We start from the raw sequence: 15,361 nt of genomic DNA on the forward strand, positions 1-15,361 counted from the left end.
TCCCACCCTTCGCTGTTCCCCTTACTACTACCTTAGAGAGGTTGATCAAAGTCTGGAAACCTGTGTGAGTGTACACACAACCTGAGATGCCTGAGTCCATAGACCAGAAGTCCCACCTGGTTGGTAGTCGGAGAACAAGCTGTTGGGCAGTTCAAAAGACACCACAAAAGTAGGCCACAAGCACCTGACCTAGGCAGAATGAGAGTAGAAAGCTAATGGAGAATGAGACCCAGGCATTACAGAAGAGTCTGGGTTACCAATCCAGCAAGGTGAAGTGTCTTCACAGTATTGGATTGGCTGTATGCCCGGACCGTGGGATGACATACAGCCACTTAGGCCGCTGGGGCCTGCAGTTCCTTTTTCACCATCAGGTGCTTAGCCGCCGTGCCAGCTGCCATTGTCGCAGGCTTCAACTTCCAGGATGTTGCTGTGCACACAGGATCGTTCCATTGTGCCCCTACTCCTGTGAGAAGCGAGAGACGTAAAAATTGAGTGGGTGCCTTGACTCCAGCCTGTCTGTATACCTACCCATCCGGCAGGTGCTTGCTTGTACCCACAGTCTTAAAGTTGGATTGACTATTTCCATGCCAGCACTGTACTCTCCGATCCCAAGCCCATCTAACCTCACTGTCCCCACCCTCCTTGTTCTTGTGCCCAGTTCCCCGTTAGTGGAACTGAGTGCCCCCTGAAAAAAAGAAAGTTTAGTTTCAAGAACACCCTGAAAAGGCACTCACTAGGCCTGGAAGGACCCCATGATTCTTTTGGGTTAAGACTGAACATTTATCTTTCATGTGAGATTATCTGGCACTGCTGCACCCCCTCTATCTGAGTAGCTTTCCACATTCACAACCAGGTTCCTGCAACTTCCTCATTAGTTGAGGGGCATATGTAACTCATTCTGTGGGATTTCGAATGAAGGGAAGATAGAAATACTATGTGCTAGGTGTGTGTCCAAGAAGGAGTTTCCAAGAAGGAGTTTGAGTGGGGTTGGGTGGGTCACTTTATGGCTCTCTCACTTCTGAGGCTCTGTGTCCAATGCTCATTTTTATAAACAGTGTTGCTCCAGAGCAGGGTCCTGATTGAGTTTGCGGCCCTTCTCAACCATTCACATTACACTAGAATGAGTTCAATGCAAGCACAGAACAATCAGGGGCGTAGCACAAAATTTGGGAGCTCCCACGCGAGCCAATGGAATGAATGGAAGTTATGACTACTCGGGGGTGTATTCCAAATGAAGCAAATAATCATGTATTACCAAGTGTTTTGTGTGAGCTTGTGGCAGAGGGACTGTGTGACATCATTAATCCAAGATGGCCGCTGCTACAATTCACGGATCAGCATTTGATCTCTAACTCCTTTTAGAGCGCACAGCAGTGGCACTGCTTCAGCTGCCATACCCTTCTAGAAGGTGTTTCTTGTTGCAGTACGATGTTGCCTCTCATAAGTAATATAAACAAGAGTAGAAGATTGAGCAATCGTCTTTGCTAGATTTATTTAAACGTTGCATCCTTTTGGCCATTTCCACCAAAAGTTGCCAAATGAACAAACATAAATGAGGATTTGCGGCAAACTGGTTGCAGCTTGTTACTAGGGTCCCAAATGAAAGGAGAGGTAAAGTGTTATGAGCATCACTTTTATAAGGTTATGAGGCATAAAAGGGGTTGGCTCACTAGTTGACCGAATTGTTAGCATTTCTCTTCATCAAACGTTTCAAACCATCACAGAATATTCTGGCAAGAGATTTCGTTGCAGAAGTTTTACACATTTAGTTTGGCAGTCTGTCAGGATTGTTCCATGAAAGAGTAGACTGTCTGTGTGCTTCAAATCAATCAATAGGTATTAGCACTGTTTTTATTTCACATCAGTTTGTACATTTTGAAACATTTCTTTTTTGTATTGCATCCTTTGTTATGCCCTTTATTTCTCATAAATTAAGGTGCTATAATATATATATATATATATATATATATGGAAAAAACAAGGAAAGGTGCGCACTCCAATTCTCTGCATGACCTTCCAGGCCACTGGTGTACTCCTCCGACCGGTTTCTGTGCCAATACACATCGTCAGGGAGGCTGGGTGGACTTGCAGCTCACCGCAGGTGGTAAAAATCTGCTGCAAGGGCTACTGGTAGATGTAGTCATCTGGTCAGCAGAGAAAACGCTCACGCCCAATCCCACAGTGGAGAAAGGGGGGGGAGTGTAGCCTCAAGTGAGGCACTCCAAAGCCGGGCATATATAACCCTGGTGCGGCACCCTGTCAGGTCTTGAGGATTCCACCCCTCAAGATCCTGCAAAATATGGAAAAAACAAGGAAAGGTGCACACTCCAATTCTCTGCATAACCTTCCAGGCCACTGGAGCGTTTTCTCTGCTGACCAGATGACTACATCTACCAGTAGCCCTTGCAGCAGATTTTTATCACCTGCACCTGCGGTGAGCTGCAAGTCCACCCAGCCTCCCTGATGACGTATATTGGCACAGAAACCGGTCGGAGGAGTACACCAGTGGCCTGGAAGGTCATGCAGAGAATTGGAGTGCGCACCTTTCCTTGTTTTTCCATATATATATATATATATATATATATATATATATTAAACGGTGGCGTGAACGATGCCCCAAACCCACCTCCTTCCCTGTCGGCTTATTTTTATTTCCCTCTTCTTTCTTTACCTGTATTGTCCTTTATTTCTTTCTTCTTCCGTCCCCTTAGTTGCTCCGCCGCCCACACACGCTCTTCTTTACCTTCCTTCTTGCTCCATTATTGCCCAGTCTATAAAGAACAGAGAGAAACCTCTTTTTTATGATGCATTTCGGAGTGCAATTTCCTTAAGCTCTCACGTATTACGAGTACCGCGGATGCTGATTTTTTGGCCCGATTTCCACAGTCTGTAATTTCCATTACCGAATGTGGACATCGGAGGGGCTTTTCATGACTAGGGCCAAACCACTCTTCCTGCAGACATTTGGAAATACCAGAAGGGATATTTCAGAAAATCTGCATGTAGTTTACAATAATTTTTTAAAGCCCATGTCCATTCCTTTTTGGAGGATGGAAGTGGTTTGGGTAGAGCGGCAGATCATGCCACGGCTGAATAATGGGTAATAATGCACAGAAGGGTCATCACGGAACCTTCTGTGCATTACACTGCAATGACATTGATAAGTTGGGCACCTGAGAGGCGCACTTTTGCACCCATTTTGAGGTCACCCTAGCAAATGCTTGTCCATTAAGTTTACGGGAAGCCCATCCACATTCCTTCACTTAAAGGGCAAACACATTTTTTTACTGCGGCAGGGGTTTTAAAAATTATAGGATTTTCTTGGAGGTATTAATATCGTAATCATGCAGTATTTACCCCATGCAGTATTATTTCAATTACCATGAGGGAAATACATCGGTATTTAAAACACCGTTGAGTTTTTTTCGTTACTTTCTGACGCATAATGAGGTCTTTAGAGTGAAGCAAGAAATCTGAACATGTTATGAATCCTATTTACATCATCTTTAATTGTAAAGATTTTGAGCCCATCTCGAGAGAGTGTCATATTAACAATAAAACTTACAGTAACAAATTCTTTGAAAACAATGTTAGTGGAAGAACCTTAAGGATCCAAGGAAAAAGAAGAAAAGCCATAAAATAAAGCGAGAAACGCAGCTAGGCCCCATGGACTGCTGATGACCACACATATGACACCACAGGAGGCAGAACACATGATATCGATAATATCATTGATTAAATCCATCATCATATTGGTGATATAAAAGACATTATTGGTGACGTCATAGGTGACCGCATCTATTATGCATTTATGATGCAATCAGTGAAACTTCCTGGGAGGTCACAGGAAGCACATCTCTAAGGAAAGAGGGTGGCTTGTTTCATAAGATGTGGTTTGTATAGTGATGACATATCTGGTTTGAGGTCACTGAAACCCAACAAGTTAATGTTGGACCATCATTAGTTTCTACGGATGTCGAGCGCAGGAATTCAGATTTTAAATGGTGGCCATTTTAGGGTTGCCACTATGTGTGGGCATCAACGCCATACTCTGTTCATGTGCTACTTGGTTTCTTTCTTTATCCACATTAATTAACATCTAACGTTCATCCTATTTCCTTTGGCAGAAGAAAACTCAGAGGAAGTGCACATAGCGTCAACATGGCCGACATGCCCATCAACGCTACAGTGGAAAGTTGGCTCAATGAGACAGAGCTGGCTAGCGACAATTGTACTCTATCCAACACTGATAAAATACTCAGCACCCTTTGCCTGGCTGTCTCCATGATTGGTTTGATTGGGAATGGCACCGTCTTCTTTTTCCTTGGTTTCCTGATCAAGAGAAATCGGTTTACCATCTATATCCTGAATCTCGCTGTGGCTGATTTTACTTTCCTCCTTTGCTGCTCCATCGGGGTGCTGTACTTTATTGTGGCCCACGAGGATCCCGAGCTAGTCCAGAATGATGCTGCCCAACTAACACTGGAAATCTTTTTCTCTTTTGGGTACAACATGAGCCTTTATCTCCTTACAGCCATCAGCGTCGAGCGCTGCCTGTCTGTGATCTTTCCCATCTGGTACCAATGTCGTCGCCCCAACCATCAGTCACTGATCACCTGTGCCCTCCTGTGGGTTCTCTCTATTGTGGTGACTTCCGTGGAGTATTTCTCTTGCCATGAGGAGGACCATGTGCATGAAGGGGACTCCAGTCCATGTGAACATATCATTTTCACCCTCATGTGCTTGCTGAATTTCCTTATTTTTACCCCACTCATGGTGGTGTTCAGTCTGATCCTCCTCGTAAGGGTCCGGAGGGACTCAATCATGCGCCAGTCATCCAAGCTCTACATCATCGTCGTTGCCACAGTGGTGATCTTCCTCGTCTTTGCCTTGCCCATGAGGCTTGTGTCCCTGTTGGAGTATGAACATTTAGAGTACCCCGACCACCTTGTCTTGCTAACCATCCTCTTTTCAACTCTAAGTAGCAGCCTCAACCCCTTGGTCTACTTTTTTGTGGGTGGCCAGTGGAAGTGGAGTCGGAGAAGCTCTATACGGACAGCTCTTCGGGCGGCCTTCAATGATGCACTGGACTCATCACAGAATGGAATGGAGAGTATTGCGTCAACAACAACATATGGCGCCCATGATTAGAATAAGGTAAAGACTTGCCTAGAGATCCGAATGGTAAAGTGTTTTTTAAGCTGGTCAAATAATCATGTTCTCGCATCCAATCAGACGCAAATCTCTATATGTAAAGAGAAATGACCATGAAAAGCAGCTTGACTGAACCATCTTTTATCCGCAAAGGCAATCTACTGCCCACAGTTTCTTCAAAGGAGACATTTGGCATGACACCGTCTTCACACTATTAGGCTGGCAACGATGGAAAGAAATTCAGCTCTCAATAAGCTACAATTGAAACGTACATAACAAATATTTAAGCGTAAAGGTTAGTTGGCTGGATTTTCGATGCCCTGCTATACAGGATGATCTGTAAATCTACCATTCCTGAGCTACAGATGAGCAAATGCATGAGACATTCTTCTCCAGTGTGGTGCCTAGATGGCTATGTTTTCACTTTGGAATCCGTAAACACCATACTGGTGATCTGGCCAGAAAATCATGGGGCGAGAGTAACAGAAGGCAATCCTGTGGTGCTGATATAACCACTGATGTAATAATCAAGACGAAGAAACAAAGTCTGACGTTTCAGCTCCTATTGAAGGGATATTTTGGATCCCAGGTGCCGGTGAGTATATTAGGCCTCCAAAACATTTGCGACACACCACAAATTCTGTACTCTTGGACTTGGGCAACCCAAAAACACACATTTTGTCCCAAAGATATTGTGGATTGACCATCTCTTGAAAGCTGATTTAACTGGAAATAAATCAACGTTCTTTTCTAAAATACAGAAAACCTGTAATTCCGTGTTTGTCTGATATAATGCACTGTTAGCATAACTGAAACGTATTGAACTCTGACTAATTTGCTGTGCATATCCCCTCATCTCGGGTAGATGCAGGAATGCAAATGTACTTCATTAGGCGCACATAACGAGGCCCGTCTAAGTCAAGCATTACACAGACCATCTGGCCCAGGAGTAGTAGAACATTTTCTGTTCATTTATATGTCCTCAATCTCTGCAGAGTCCCAGTAAATTGCCATTTGCGCAGGCTGATGGTGTTAAAATATTTTTAAAGTAGAGGAAATGTGCTCTTCCCAGCAATGCTTAGATGCTTCCCCTTCCATTTACGAAGCCTTGTTTTCGCAGTCCACTTTTTTCCAATGCAGCCTAGAGTTGTTATTTTTTTAGGATGCCAACCATTTCTTCCCAACGTTTAGTTAGTAGATATTTTTTGTAGTTTTTCAGCCACTTCCTATATTGCTTTTTTCTAGTTTTGGATGCACTTATTAGATGTTCTTGTGTCGCTCTACAGTTGGGCCTATGCCACAGATCTCCACGATAGAGACGTTTCTCTTTTAGAATATCTGTATCAAACTCTTGTTTGTATCATCTATTTAGTCTACCCTTATCACTGTCTTCAGATTGTCTTAATGTGCCATAAGGGATTTGGCATATGGAATCCAGCAAGTCGGTGTCACAACTGCTCATCGAGGCAGGCACTTTCGCATTAAAATCTCCAATGATCACAGTACGTGGGATATTCCAGTCAATTCCTTCTCGTTCGGACAGCACTTTAGAAGCCTTTTCATTAAACTCAGTGAATTTGGAGCCAGGAGGATCATGGTTATTAATAAGTAAAATGTGACTGTGATTTCCACAGAATCTCACCCCAGTAGTAATCCCGGCCAATATGCGATCAGAGCGGATCTATGTATTTTTAATGGATCTACGTGATTACATTGAAAAAATCACTGTACAGCCAATAACATTGATTGTTTTATCTGAATGTTTATACTTTACACATTTCATCGACAATAAATGCGGGTGGAAATCCCATGCAAGCCCCCTCACCATATCTCCCCACCTTAATTAATACCCCAAACCAACCCCCATCTTTATTTTTAATGATATGTGCTCAAATTCATTATAAGAAATTCGATGAAGTGGGCATCGCAGTGATTGCATTCAATGTAATGGGATAATACAATGTTTAACACTAACCAAAAGGCCTCCTGTAGGCCTGCCTTTTCAATATTTCTGTGCTGGTTTTAATATTGTAATTTCCCTGAAGCTGCACTTCTGCCCCCCCCCCCCACGGGAATCGGGTGCCCTTCTGCAGGAGGTTGGTGAGAGGTCTCATGAGTGAAGCGAAAGTGGTCACCAAGTTTGAACAATGCTTGGCCAGTCCCGCATACCACCTGAGATGATCCCAGTTAGTAGGATTAGTGGCAGCCGTAATGGCTTGAACCATATTGGTTTTGGGTTGGAACCCCCTGGGAAGAAATCATATGGCCTGGGTATTCTACTTGCTGTCTAAAAACGTGGACTTATCCTTCCACCGTCATCCTCATTCCCAATGAGTCCTATGGGACTCAAATGGGAACAGGGATTAACGATTTTACGGCTCCTGACTTCCAGGAACACCAAGGTCGTAATCCCCCAGTGTTTCCGTGAAGCCAGTCGCCGGAACAAATCACAACTCCGGCGGCAGCCTGCCGGTTTAACCGGTACAGCTACCGCCGGAGTTGTAATGAGCCCCAATGTCTTTGCAGGGCCTCACGGTGTATTGTTTCGGTCTGGCAGTGCCCCCTTTAGGCCATGGCTATCAGTATTCAGACCACGTCCAACAATCAGGCCTCACACCCTTGTTAGTGCCCTCCCTGATTTCGTAAGCCACTTAAAACACAGATCATCTGCCTGCTTGCTGAAGACCAGACCTCATCTGTCTGCTGTAGCAACGATATGAGACCAAGGGTACGCCTTTAAGCCCAGGAACATTTAAAGTGGTCAAAAATGCATTTCTCTTGAATCTTGGGCATGTCCCTGGATATGCAACTCTTCATCAAACCTTGTTCTTCTTTTGGTAGTACGGCTGATCCCTCAGGATGAACTCTATAGGTTGGTGGGCGACTCAGAGTAGAGAAAAGCACCTATAGGGAATATGAAAACAGAAATAGGCTATTTACATGCTAGTATAAAACATCACCTTTAATTCGCAGGGACATGTCACACATACTTCAGCACAATGACGGGTAATACGTTTATAAGACCTCGTACAGGAAAACAAATGCATTTCAATAAACGCATATACCAGATGAGCATTTAATTCGGTGAACGCTCCAAGCGACAATACATCTCTTTCTATTGCGTAGTCAAACAGGAGAATAGTATTTCTTACATCGGTCCAGGGTCTGTGATGGGCCCACTCACAGTGAGCTTCCTTGATATCACACCCAGACAGGGTGAACTAGCGGAATAAAGGCAAAGACCAGGGGTGGACTTGGAACCAATAGAGGCTCTGGAAATAATGTTCAAAGTGGCCCCATAATACACATTTTCATCAAGCCTAAATCTTTTCCTATGAGAAAATTTGGAAATAAAACAGGTTACCACACAAAAGACGCCCAAGGAGCAGAGGCCTGCCGGGAAATCTCCTATAGGCCTGTCCACCCGTGGCTAAGACACTGAGGGGCAGTTCATGAAATAAAGAAATTCACTTATGCCAGCTCAACCCCTTTCCTGGATTTGACAGTGGTATTGCAACACCAAAGTCAATGGGTCACATTACAAGTCTGCCACTCCGGTAACTACGGTACCGATAAGCTTGCCGGTACCGTAGTTACCGGACCGGCAGACTACGAGTTCTGCTCGCGGGTGCCTTTTCGGCCTCCAAGTTTGACCTGGTGGCCATACCGGCACCCGCGAGCAGCACATGTCGGATGCACCAGCACCATTCACTAATGGTGCCGATGCATCCGGCTTCCCCATTCCCATTGAGCGCCATAGGGAATATTTGTCAGCACACAGGAATGGGGGATTACAGTGTACGGCAAGGCCGTAATGACCCGGTAATTGCCCATTCCTGGGCGCAGGAAAAATAATGATACCGGCGGCAGCTGTGCCTGTAATACAGGCACGCTACCTCCAGGGTCATAATGACCCCCAATGAGTCTAAAACAAATATATAAACAGTAGGGTATCTTAAGGGGTTATCTATGAGGCAGTATGTGTCTCTTCTGTTATTCTGAAGCTGTAGACCCTAATAATTCAAATGAAATGTGGTGAGGTGGCTCCTCCAGCACTATGATGGCTGTGATGCACAAGTGGGGCTTCCATGGGTGCTGGGCTGGCACCAAAAACTGTGCAGCATCAACTCTTCACTTGCTGAACAGTGTCCAGCTAACAGACGTTTCCCCTCCACAAGAACAGTGTCCAATGTTGCTAGGTTACGAAAAACCATGTTTTCATCAACAGAAAGGACAAGGGAATCTCTCCTCAAGGCACTACAAAGGGACCTCTCAACCCAGCCACTGTCTAAGGGTGGATGTTAAAAAGGTCAGGCGTCCCTATGGAGTAGGGGCTCAAGGGGGGGGGGTGCTGCAGGCCAGCTCACGAGGGGTGCTATGATACAACACGTTTTGTCCAGAGCAGATATACAGACCTCTTGGGAGAACAGCAGAACGTAAAGGCTCTTGAGGGATAATCAGCCAACATAACTATGAGGGACGTGACACTTCTCTGAGTTGAAAGGCAGAGCTGTCTCTTCAGGGTCAGATCTCCCCATGCGGTGAGCTAATTCCTGAAGGTCGCAGGTTCCAAGTCAACATTAGACCATAAATGTTAAGTGTAAAGGGGGAGGGGGCAGCATACAGACACCTAAAACCTACTCTGAGAGGAACCATAACATAATAAAAGGGATTTTCTCAGAAGGGGGAAATCCTCACTGCAGTCAAGCTAGCCCCTTTCGCTCAGGATTTACTGGGGCGCACACTGACAAGCGAGAACGCCACAGAAACTCAAGTGTCAATCAATACCATTATTTTCATCAGTTGGGAGAGCAGACATAATTATTTAGCGTCTGAAACCCCCTAAAACGATATCATCTAACACTTCTCGCTACAGTGGCCTCGTATAACTTTCCATTTGCAGGGTTTTTATGGTGAAGTCCCTTTGTTTCAGGAATTAAGATCCTGAGATTTCAAAGGGAAGAGAAAGCAAGTAAACAACTGCTGCAATAAAGCTTTTTGAACAGTGGGCTATTGCAGCCACATGGTGTACCCTCGCTAAAATAGCTTGTAAGTTGTAACAGATCTGTTCTCTTGTCCATTGTCAAGGTTTTCGCGAGCACAATCGATACTGCTGGGGTTACAAATAGGTATACATTTCTGGACTGAAGCATTTACATGACACATGTTGCTCTTCAAATCGTCCTGAATCATTAACAGCAATGTTGGAAAAGGCAGTGCTAGTATCTCATCAGAAACTAGTGGGAAAAAAGTTGCATCTTGGAGAACAAAGCTGAGTCTTAATACTAATTAAAATTAAAAGCAGCTGCTGTAATGCTCAAGGTCATGATGTAACCCTTTGCCTGACCCATCTCCCATCTGTTACCATTTTTGGGGGATGGAACCCCAGTGCCAAAAGAGAAGGTGCTTAAAAGTCTGTCTTGGATATTTTAGGGAGAATAAAACTAGTCACTTGTATTAAGAGTTTGTAGTCCAGAAGACTACATCAATATATTGTCCATGAGTCGTGGAACAAGAAATCAGGCTTCGTTACAAGTCCAGCAGTAACCAATATTTACCAGCACCTGGATTGCCGGTAACGCCGGGGTATTATAACCCTGGTGTTCTGGGAAGTCTGGTGCCGGTAAAGTGTAAATCCCCATTCCCATTAAGTCCTAAAGGACTCAATGGGAATGGGGACCACAGAAGCATCGGCACAGTTGATAACGGTGCCGGTACTTTCTTGAAACTCTGCGGGTTTGCCAGTTATAAGTTTGCCAGTCCAGTAACTACGGTACCGGTAAGTTTGCCGGTACCGTAGTTACCGGACCGGCAAACTACGAGCTATGCTCACAGGTGCAATCCCGTCCGCCAGGTCTGACCTGGAGGGCGTACCGGCACCTGCGAGCAGAGCATGTTGGATGCACCGGCATCATTCTGAAAGGTGCCAGTGCATCAGACCTCCCCATTCCCATTGAGCCCTCTGCAGGTCAAATGGGAATGGGGAGCATTTCATTCTGGCGCTCACAAATGGGCAATTACCAGGTCCGGCAGGGCAGTAATGACCCGGTAATTGCCCATTCGTGGGTGCCGGAAATTTTCCAGGTTTTACCGGCAAGGCTACCGCCAAACTTATAATGAGGCCCAGTGTTTCTGGGTGAGAAGCATGTGTTTACCACATGGTAGATGCAGATAAAGAGTGAGGCATTAACCAGTCCAGAATAACCACAGAAGATGGCTGTGTGTTGCTTAGGTTACACTGTGTGTATGATAGTCACCTAATGGCTATTGGGGCCCTTCATTTATTGACTGATGTGGGTTGCCCTGTGTGTTCCTTAAAAAACAACTGCGTGGTGATAGGTTTAATAGCCCTCAAGGAACATCTTCTGATCTACATGACCAAACTTAGTTCTCGAGAAAGCGTTTTGGCACAAAAAGGCACGGTGGCGCGCGCCCGGTAATCCCAGCATGAGTGCAGGAGGCAGAGTTTGTCGATGGGTATTTGCGGCTGCTGTTCACATCCACTGGTGATCTAAAGCCAGACGTGGTGGCGCGCCTGTTATCCCAGCATGAGTACGGGAGCCAGAGGTTGTGGATGGGGTGTTGCGGCTGCTGTTCGCATCCACTGGTGATCTAAAGCCGGGCGTGGTGGCACGCCTGTAATCCCAGCATGAGTGCGGGAGGCAGAGGTTGTTGGTGGGGGTTTGCGGCTGCTGTTCGCAACCACTGGTGATCTGCGCTAGAGCTATCCTGAGTATATTCTGTGTAACCCCAAGTCAAGAGGCCTGTGTTCTTTCCCTGGTGATTCCCAAAAGAAGTGGATTCCTCTAGTCCCGTACGATGACAGTGCCTAGCGTGACTACCAGTGACCACCTAAGATGGGTTACTTCAACTGGCGAATGTGACCCGAAAGCCTACTGTCAGCTGGGGGTCCCTGCCCTCTGCCTCCCCCAGTTCTCTCCTTCTTTCTTCTTATCTTTGCCTCAATCTAGCTCCCTCTTTCTTTCTCCCTGTACACCCTACCCTCAGATCTGCCTTCTATTTCTGCCTCTCCTTGCTCCCTCCGTATAGCTCCTCCCAGTCCCTCCTCTCTCAATCTATCTCTTCATGTCAGCTGTGTCTGTGTACCTTTGGGTGGTACTCCCTCAGTTTCACAACCCTACCTTTAAAGAGCTCATGAGGACGGCAGTGTTGTGTTTTCGTTGTGAAAACCCAATCCCCACTGCCTTTTGTGTCACATACCACAATCTGCCTACGTATGTTTACTCTGGATTAGTGGGTTTGTGATGGTGACCACGTCCGTTCAGCTCTGACGCACAGCAAGTCACGTGCGACCATACATTGACAGCACAAACAGCACATTGTGCAGGATCATGCGTAAGAAAATGCCAACCTTTTTTCCCTTCACTTAATTCGTTTATTGGTGTAACATCAATTTAAAATGCCTTTGAATAGAGAGTTGAAAATCGAAGTAGTGAGCTGGCACCGCATTTTTCAAGTTTCAGGTTTGTAGGTCATTCTTTTGAGAATGAATCATTATTAGTTGTGAGTGGGGTGCAGGCCCACGCTTATGTGCCTCGGTACTGGGCACACCAATTTTAGAAGTGAGTAGAAAGGACCTAAACTATATAGCCCTCGGTGTGGGTTGCACACCCTGTCATCCACTATGTGGTTAGAATGTTGATTATTAACATTCATTTCGTAGTTAGAAATAGTCAATGGTTGTTCTGATAATGATTCCTAAGCAGTGAATAGAACTGTAATGCAGATGCTAATCTTGCCAATGCATTTTGAACTTAATTGTCCATCATCAGGGTCTATACATCTCATCTGATCCATATCAGTCAATTATGAGAGATTAAATCTCATCTGATACATATCAGCCAATTATGAGGGATTTATCATCATCGACCAGTATTCACAATCAATGAGCACGTACAATCATACTATGTTCCATGTAATGTCATGTCATAGCATAGTTATTATCATCATCACCTGTTTTCAATAATCAAGGAACAAATCAGAACATTAGGTCACGTGACATACACAACGTTAACAACATATAAGAGAGGGAGAGAACATAAAAAAATGAGCAACAGATATCGTTTTTGGGATCTTTTGCTAGTATGCAATCGTGTGATTAAGCCATATGTTCATCAGAACATTATTCTCTACATGATCATGCTGATGACTCCTTATTTTCTATGGGCAGCTCACTGAGCTCTACGGGTGACATTAGCCTAATTGGTGATGAAACCGCGTGTTGCTTATCGTATCGATTTTAAATGTTAGTGTATTCATCCAACCCGTTAGACTGTGCATGAATGCTACTTATTGCATTGTTAGTAGGGTCTCAATAAGATCTATCTGTCTGTGAGCACCATGCATGGTGATGGCCACGTGTGCCAGGTTCACCCTGTGTGCGTAATAATACACTGAGGTGCGCTAGCTGTAGTGAGCCGTACGAGGTGTAATTTGGGATTTGTTGCTGAAATAACAAAAAACAATATAATATACAAAATCTCAAGTGCTCAGAACAATATTTATCGGGGCAAGTATTGCTTACCGCTGTGAAGTCCAGCGTGAGTCTAATCTCATAAGCTTGTATCTCCTTTCTATGTGAGCGGCTCAAAAAGAGCAGCATGTGTATCCATGCCTTCGGTGTATACTCGCCGGTTGCTATGGAGACCATATAGCAACCATGTAGTCTCGGTAAGTAAAGTCAGGTATAAAAAGTTCAGCCATCTTGGAAAAGAATAAAACAGCGATAGTACTCACTAGAATTGCTGTAGTCTTCCATATTGTAAGCATGCCTTTGCTGTAATTGGGGCTATTCAAGTGTTGAGTTGTAACTAAAGTGGCACAAAATATTTTCAAAATATTAATCTGAAAGAAATATCCTTAGTGATCTCGTTTATGTGTACTGGCTATGTGTTGCCAAAAAATCAGTTTGCAGCGTACCGAGTTCTAAATCACTTGATCACGTTCTAACATAACATCCCACTTGTGGGTCTGGTACTCGAAAATCATTTCAGCTGATTATGTGGCAGTCAAATGCTAAGGTAAATTAACTTTATGCCTGACTGTCAAGGCGATGTCTGGATCCTTAAAGGATGTGTTGGCATTGTAGAGCTTACTCTGTGGTGATTAAGACGTCACATCAATCTAAAAAAACAAAAATCTATGTAGTAAAACACATTGCTCTGATGTGCTTCTCTCATTATGCCTGTTCAACATTTGCACTTATAAAAGGCTATCGATCACATGGTGGAGCTTTAGTAACATAATATGCTCTTCAAAATCTCAATTCGAGAAGGTGTGCGCATCATACGTCTGTAATATTGTTCACAGGAAACAATTAAGATCCCACTCCTCATTCCTCCCATTAGGGGAGAGAGCATCAAGTCTGTCAAACCAGTACACTTCACGTTGGGCTCTTTTCCATTTCACATTCTGTTGAAGATGGCACATATTAATTACTTCCAGTACTTGAAATTCAATTGTGTGATGCTATGTTCATTTTCTCCGAATTGTCTTGCTACAGCGGAGGAAATGTTTTTGTTTCTAATACAGGATCCATCCACATTCATTCTCACTCTGATTTTCCTGCTGGTTTCCTCTACGCAATAGATGCCACACGAGCATGTTATACTGTAAACTGCATTTTCTGCCAGACAAGTTGAGTGGTATCTTCTCTCCCGTTCTAGGGTGGAATTCAAATTCACCTTTGGTGACATTATTGCAGTTGCCGCAATTGAGACATGGAAAAGTTCCCCGCAGTCTGCTTCTTTTGTCTTGTTTTCTTCCACTTGTGTTGACTAGTAGATTCCTCAAACTGTTGCTTCGTTGGTACGCAAACAGAGGGGGGTTGGGGAATAAGTCTTTAGTTCTTGCATCGTTTGTAAGAATGTTCCAATTTTTCTAAATACAAAGTTTTTTCTTTTTCCTTTGCACTGAAAATTTAGAAACAAACACTATTGGTGGTGATTCTTTATGTGCTTTATCTTTTAGCAGACATTCTCGCATGCGAGTTGTTAGTTTTGATTTGCCAGTTGTCAGGTCTTCCTCTGGGTGACCCCTGTCGTTTAACTTCTTACATCATTTTGAGAGTTCTGCTTCACATTCAGCTGGATTGCTCACAATGCGCTTAATCCTCAACATCTTGCCGTAAGGTACATTCTAAAGTGTATTCTGTGGATGAGAAATGTACTGATGTAATAGGTTGTTC

General features: G+C 44.3%; 2 protein-coding genes across 2 annotated transcripts in view; one reads left to right on the forward strand and one right to left on the reverse strand.

Moving 5' to 3' along the window:
* LOC138513808 (transmembrane protein 176B-like) overlaps positions 1 to 15,361 on the reverse strand; it is a 417,665-nt gene that overhangs the window by 364,433 nt on the left and 37,871 nt on the right. The window contains exons 2-3 of the mRNA XM_069628909.1: positions 7,977 to 8,058; positions 2,672 to 2,771 (exon numbers count right to left, since the gene is read on the reverse strand). The gene's annotated coding sequence lies outside the window, so the exon portion shown is untranslated. The remainder of the gene's footprint in view (positions 1 to 2,671; positions 2,772 to 7,976; positions 8,059 to 15,361) is intronic.
* Positions 4,162 to 5,151, forward strand: LOC138514611 (proto-oncogene Mas-like). Its single transcript, XM_069630061.1, has one exon. The coding sequence runs from the start codon at positions 4,162 to 4,164 to the stop codon at positions 5,149 to 5,151; it is 990 nt and encodes a 329-aa protein (XP_069486162.1).

Source organism: Ambystoma mexicanum, chromosome 12 (genome assembly GCF_040938575.1).
Source record: "Ambystoma mexicanum isolate Mex_15411 chromosome 12, UKY_AmexF1_1, whole genome shotgun sequence".
Lineage (NCBI taxonomy): Eukaryota > Metazoa > Chordata > Amphibia > Caudata > Ambystomatidae > Ambystoma > Ambystoma mexicanum.

Coding starts and splice junctions, on each gene's coding strand:
- LOC138514611 (XM_069630061.1), top strand. CDS start 4,162: ATGGCCGACATGCCCATCAACGCTACAGTGGAAAGTTGGCTCAATGAG.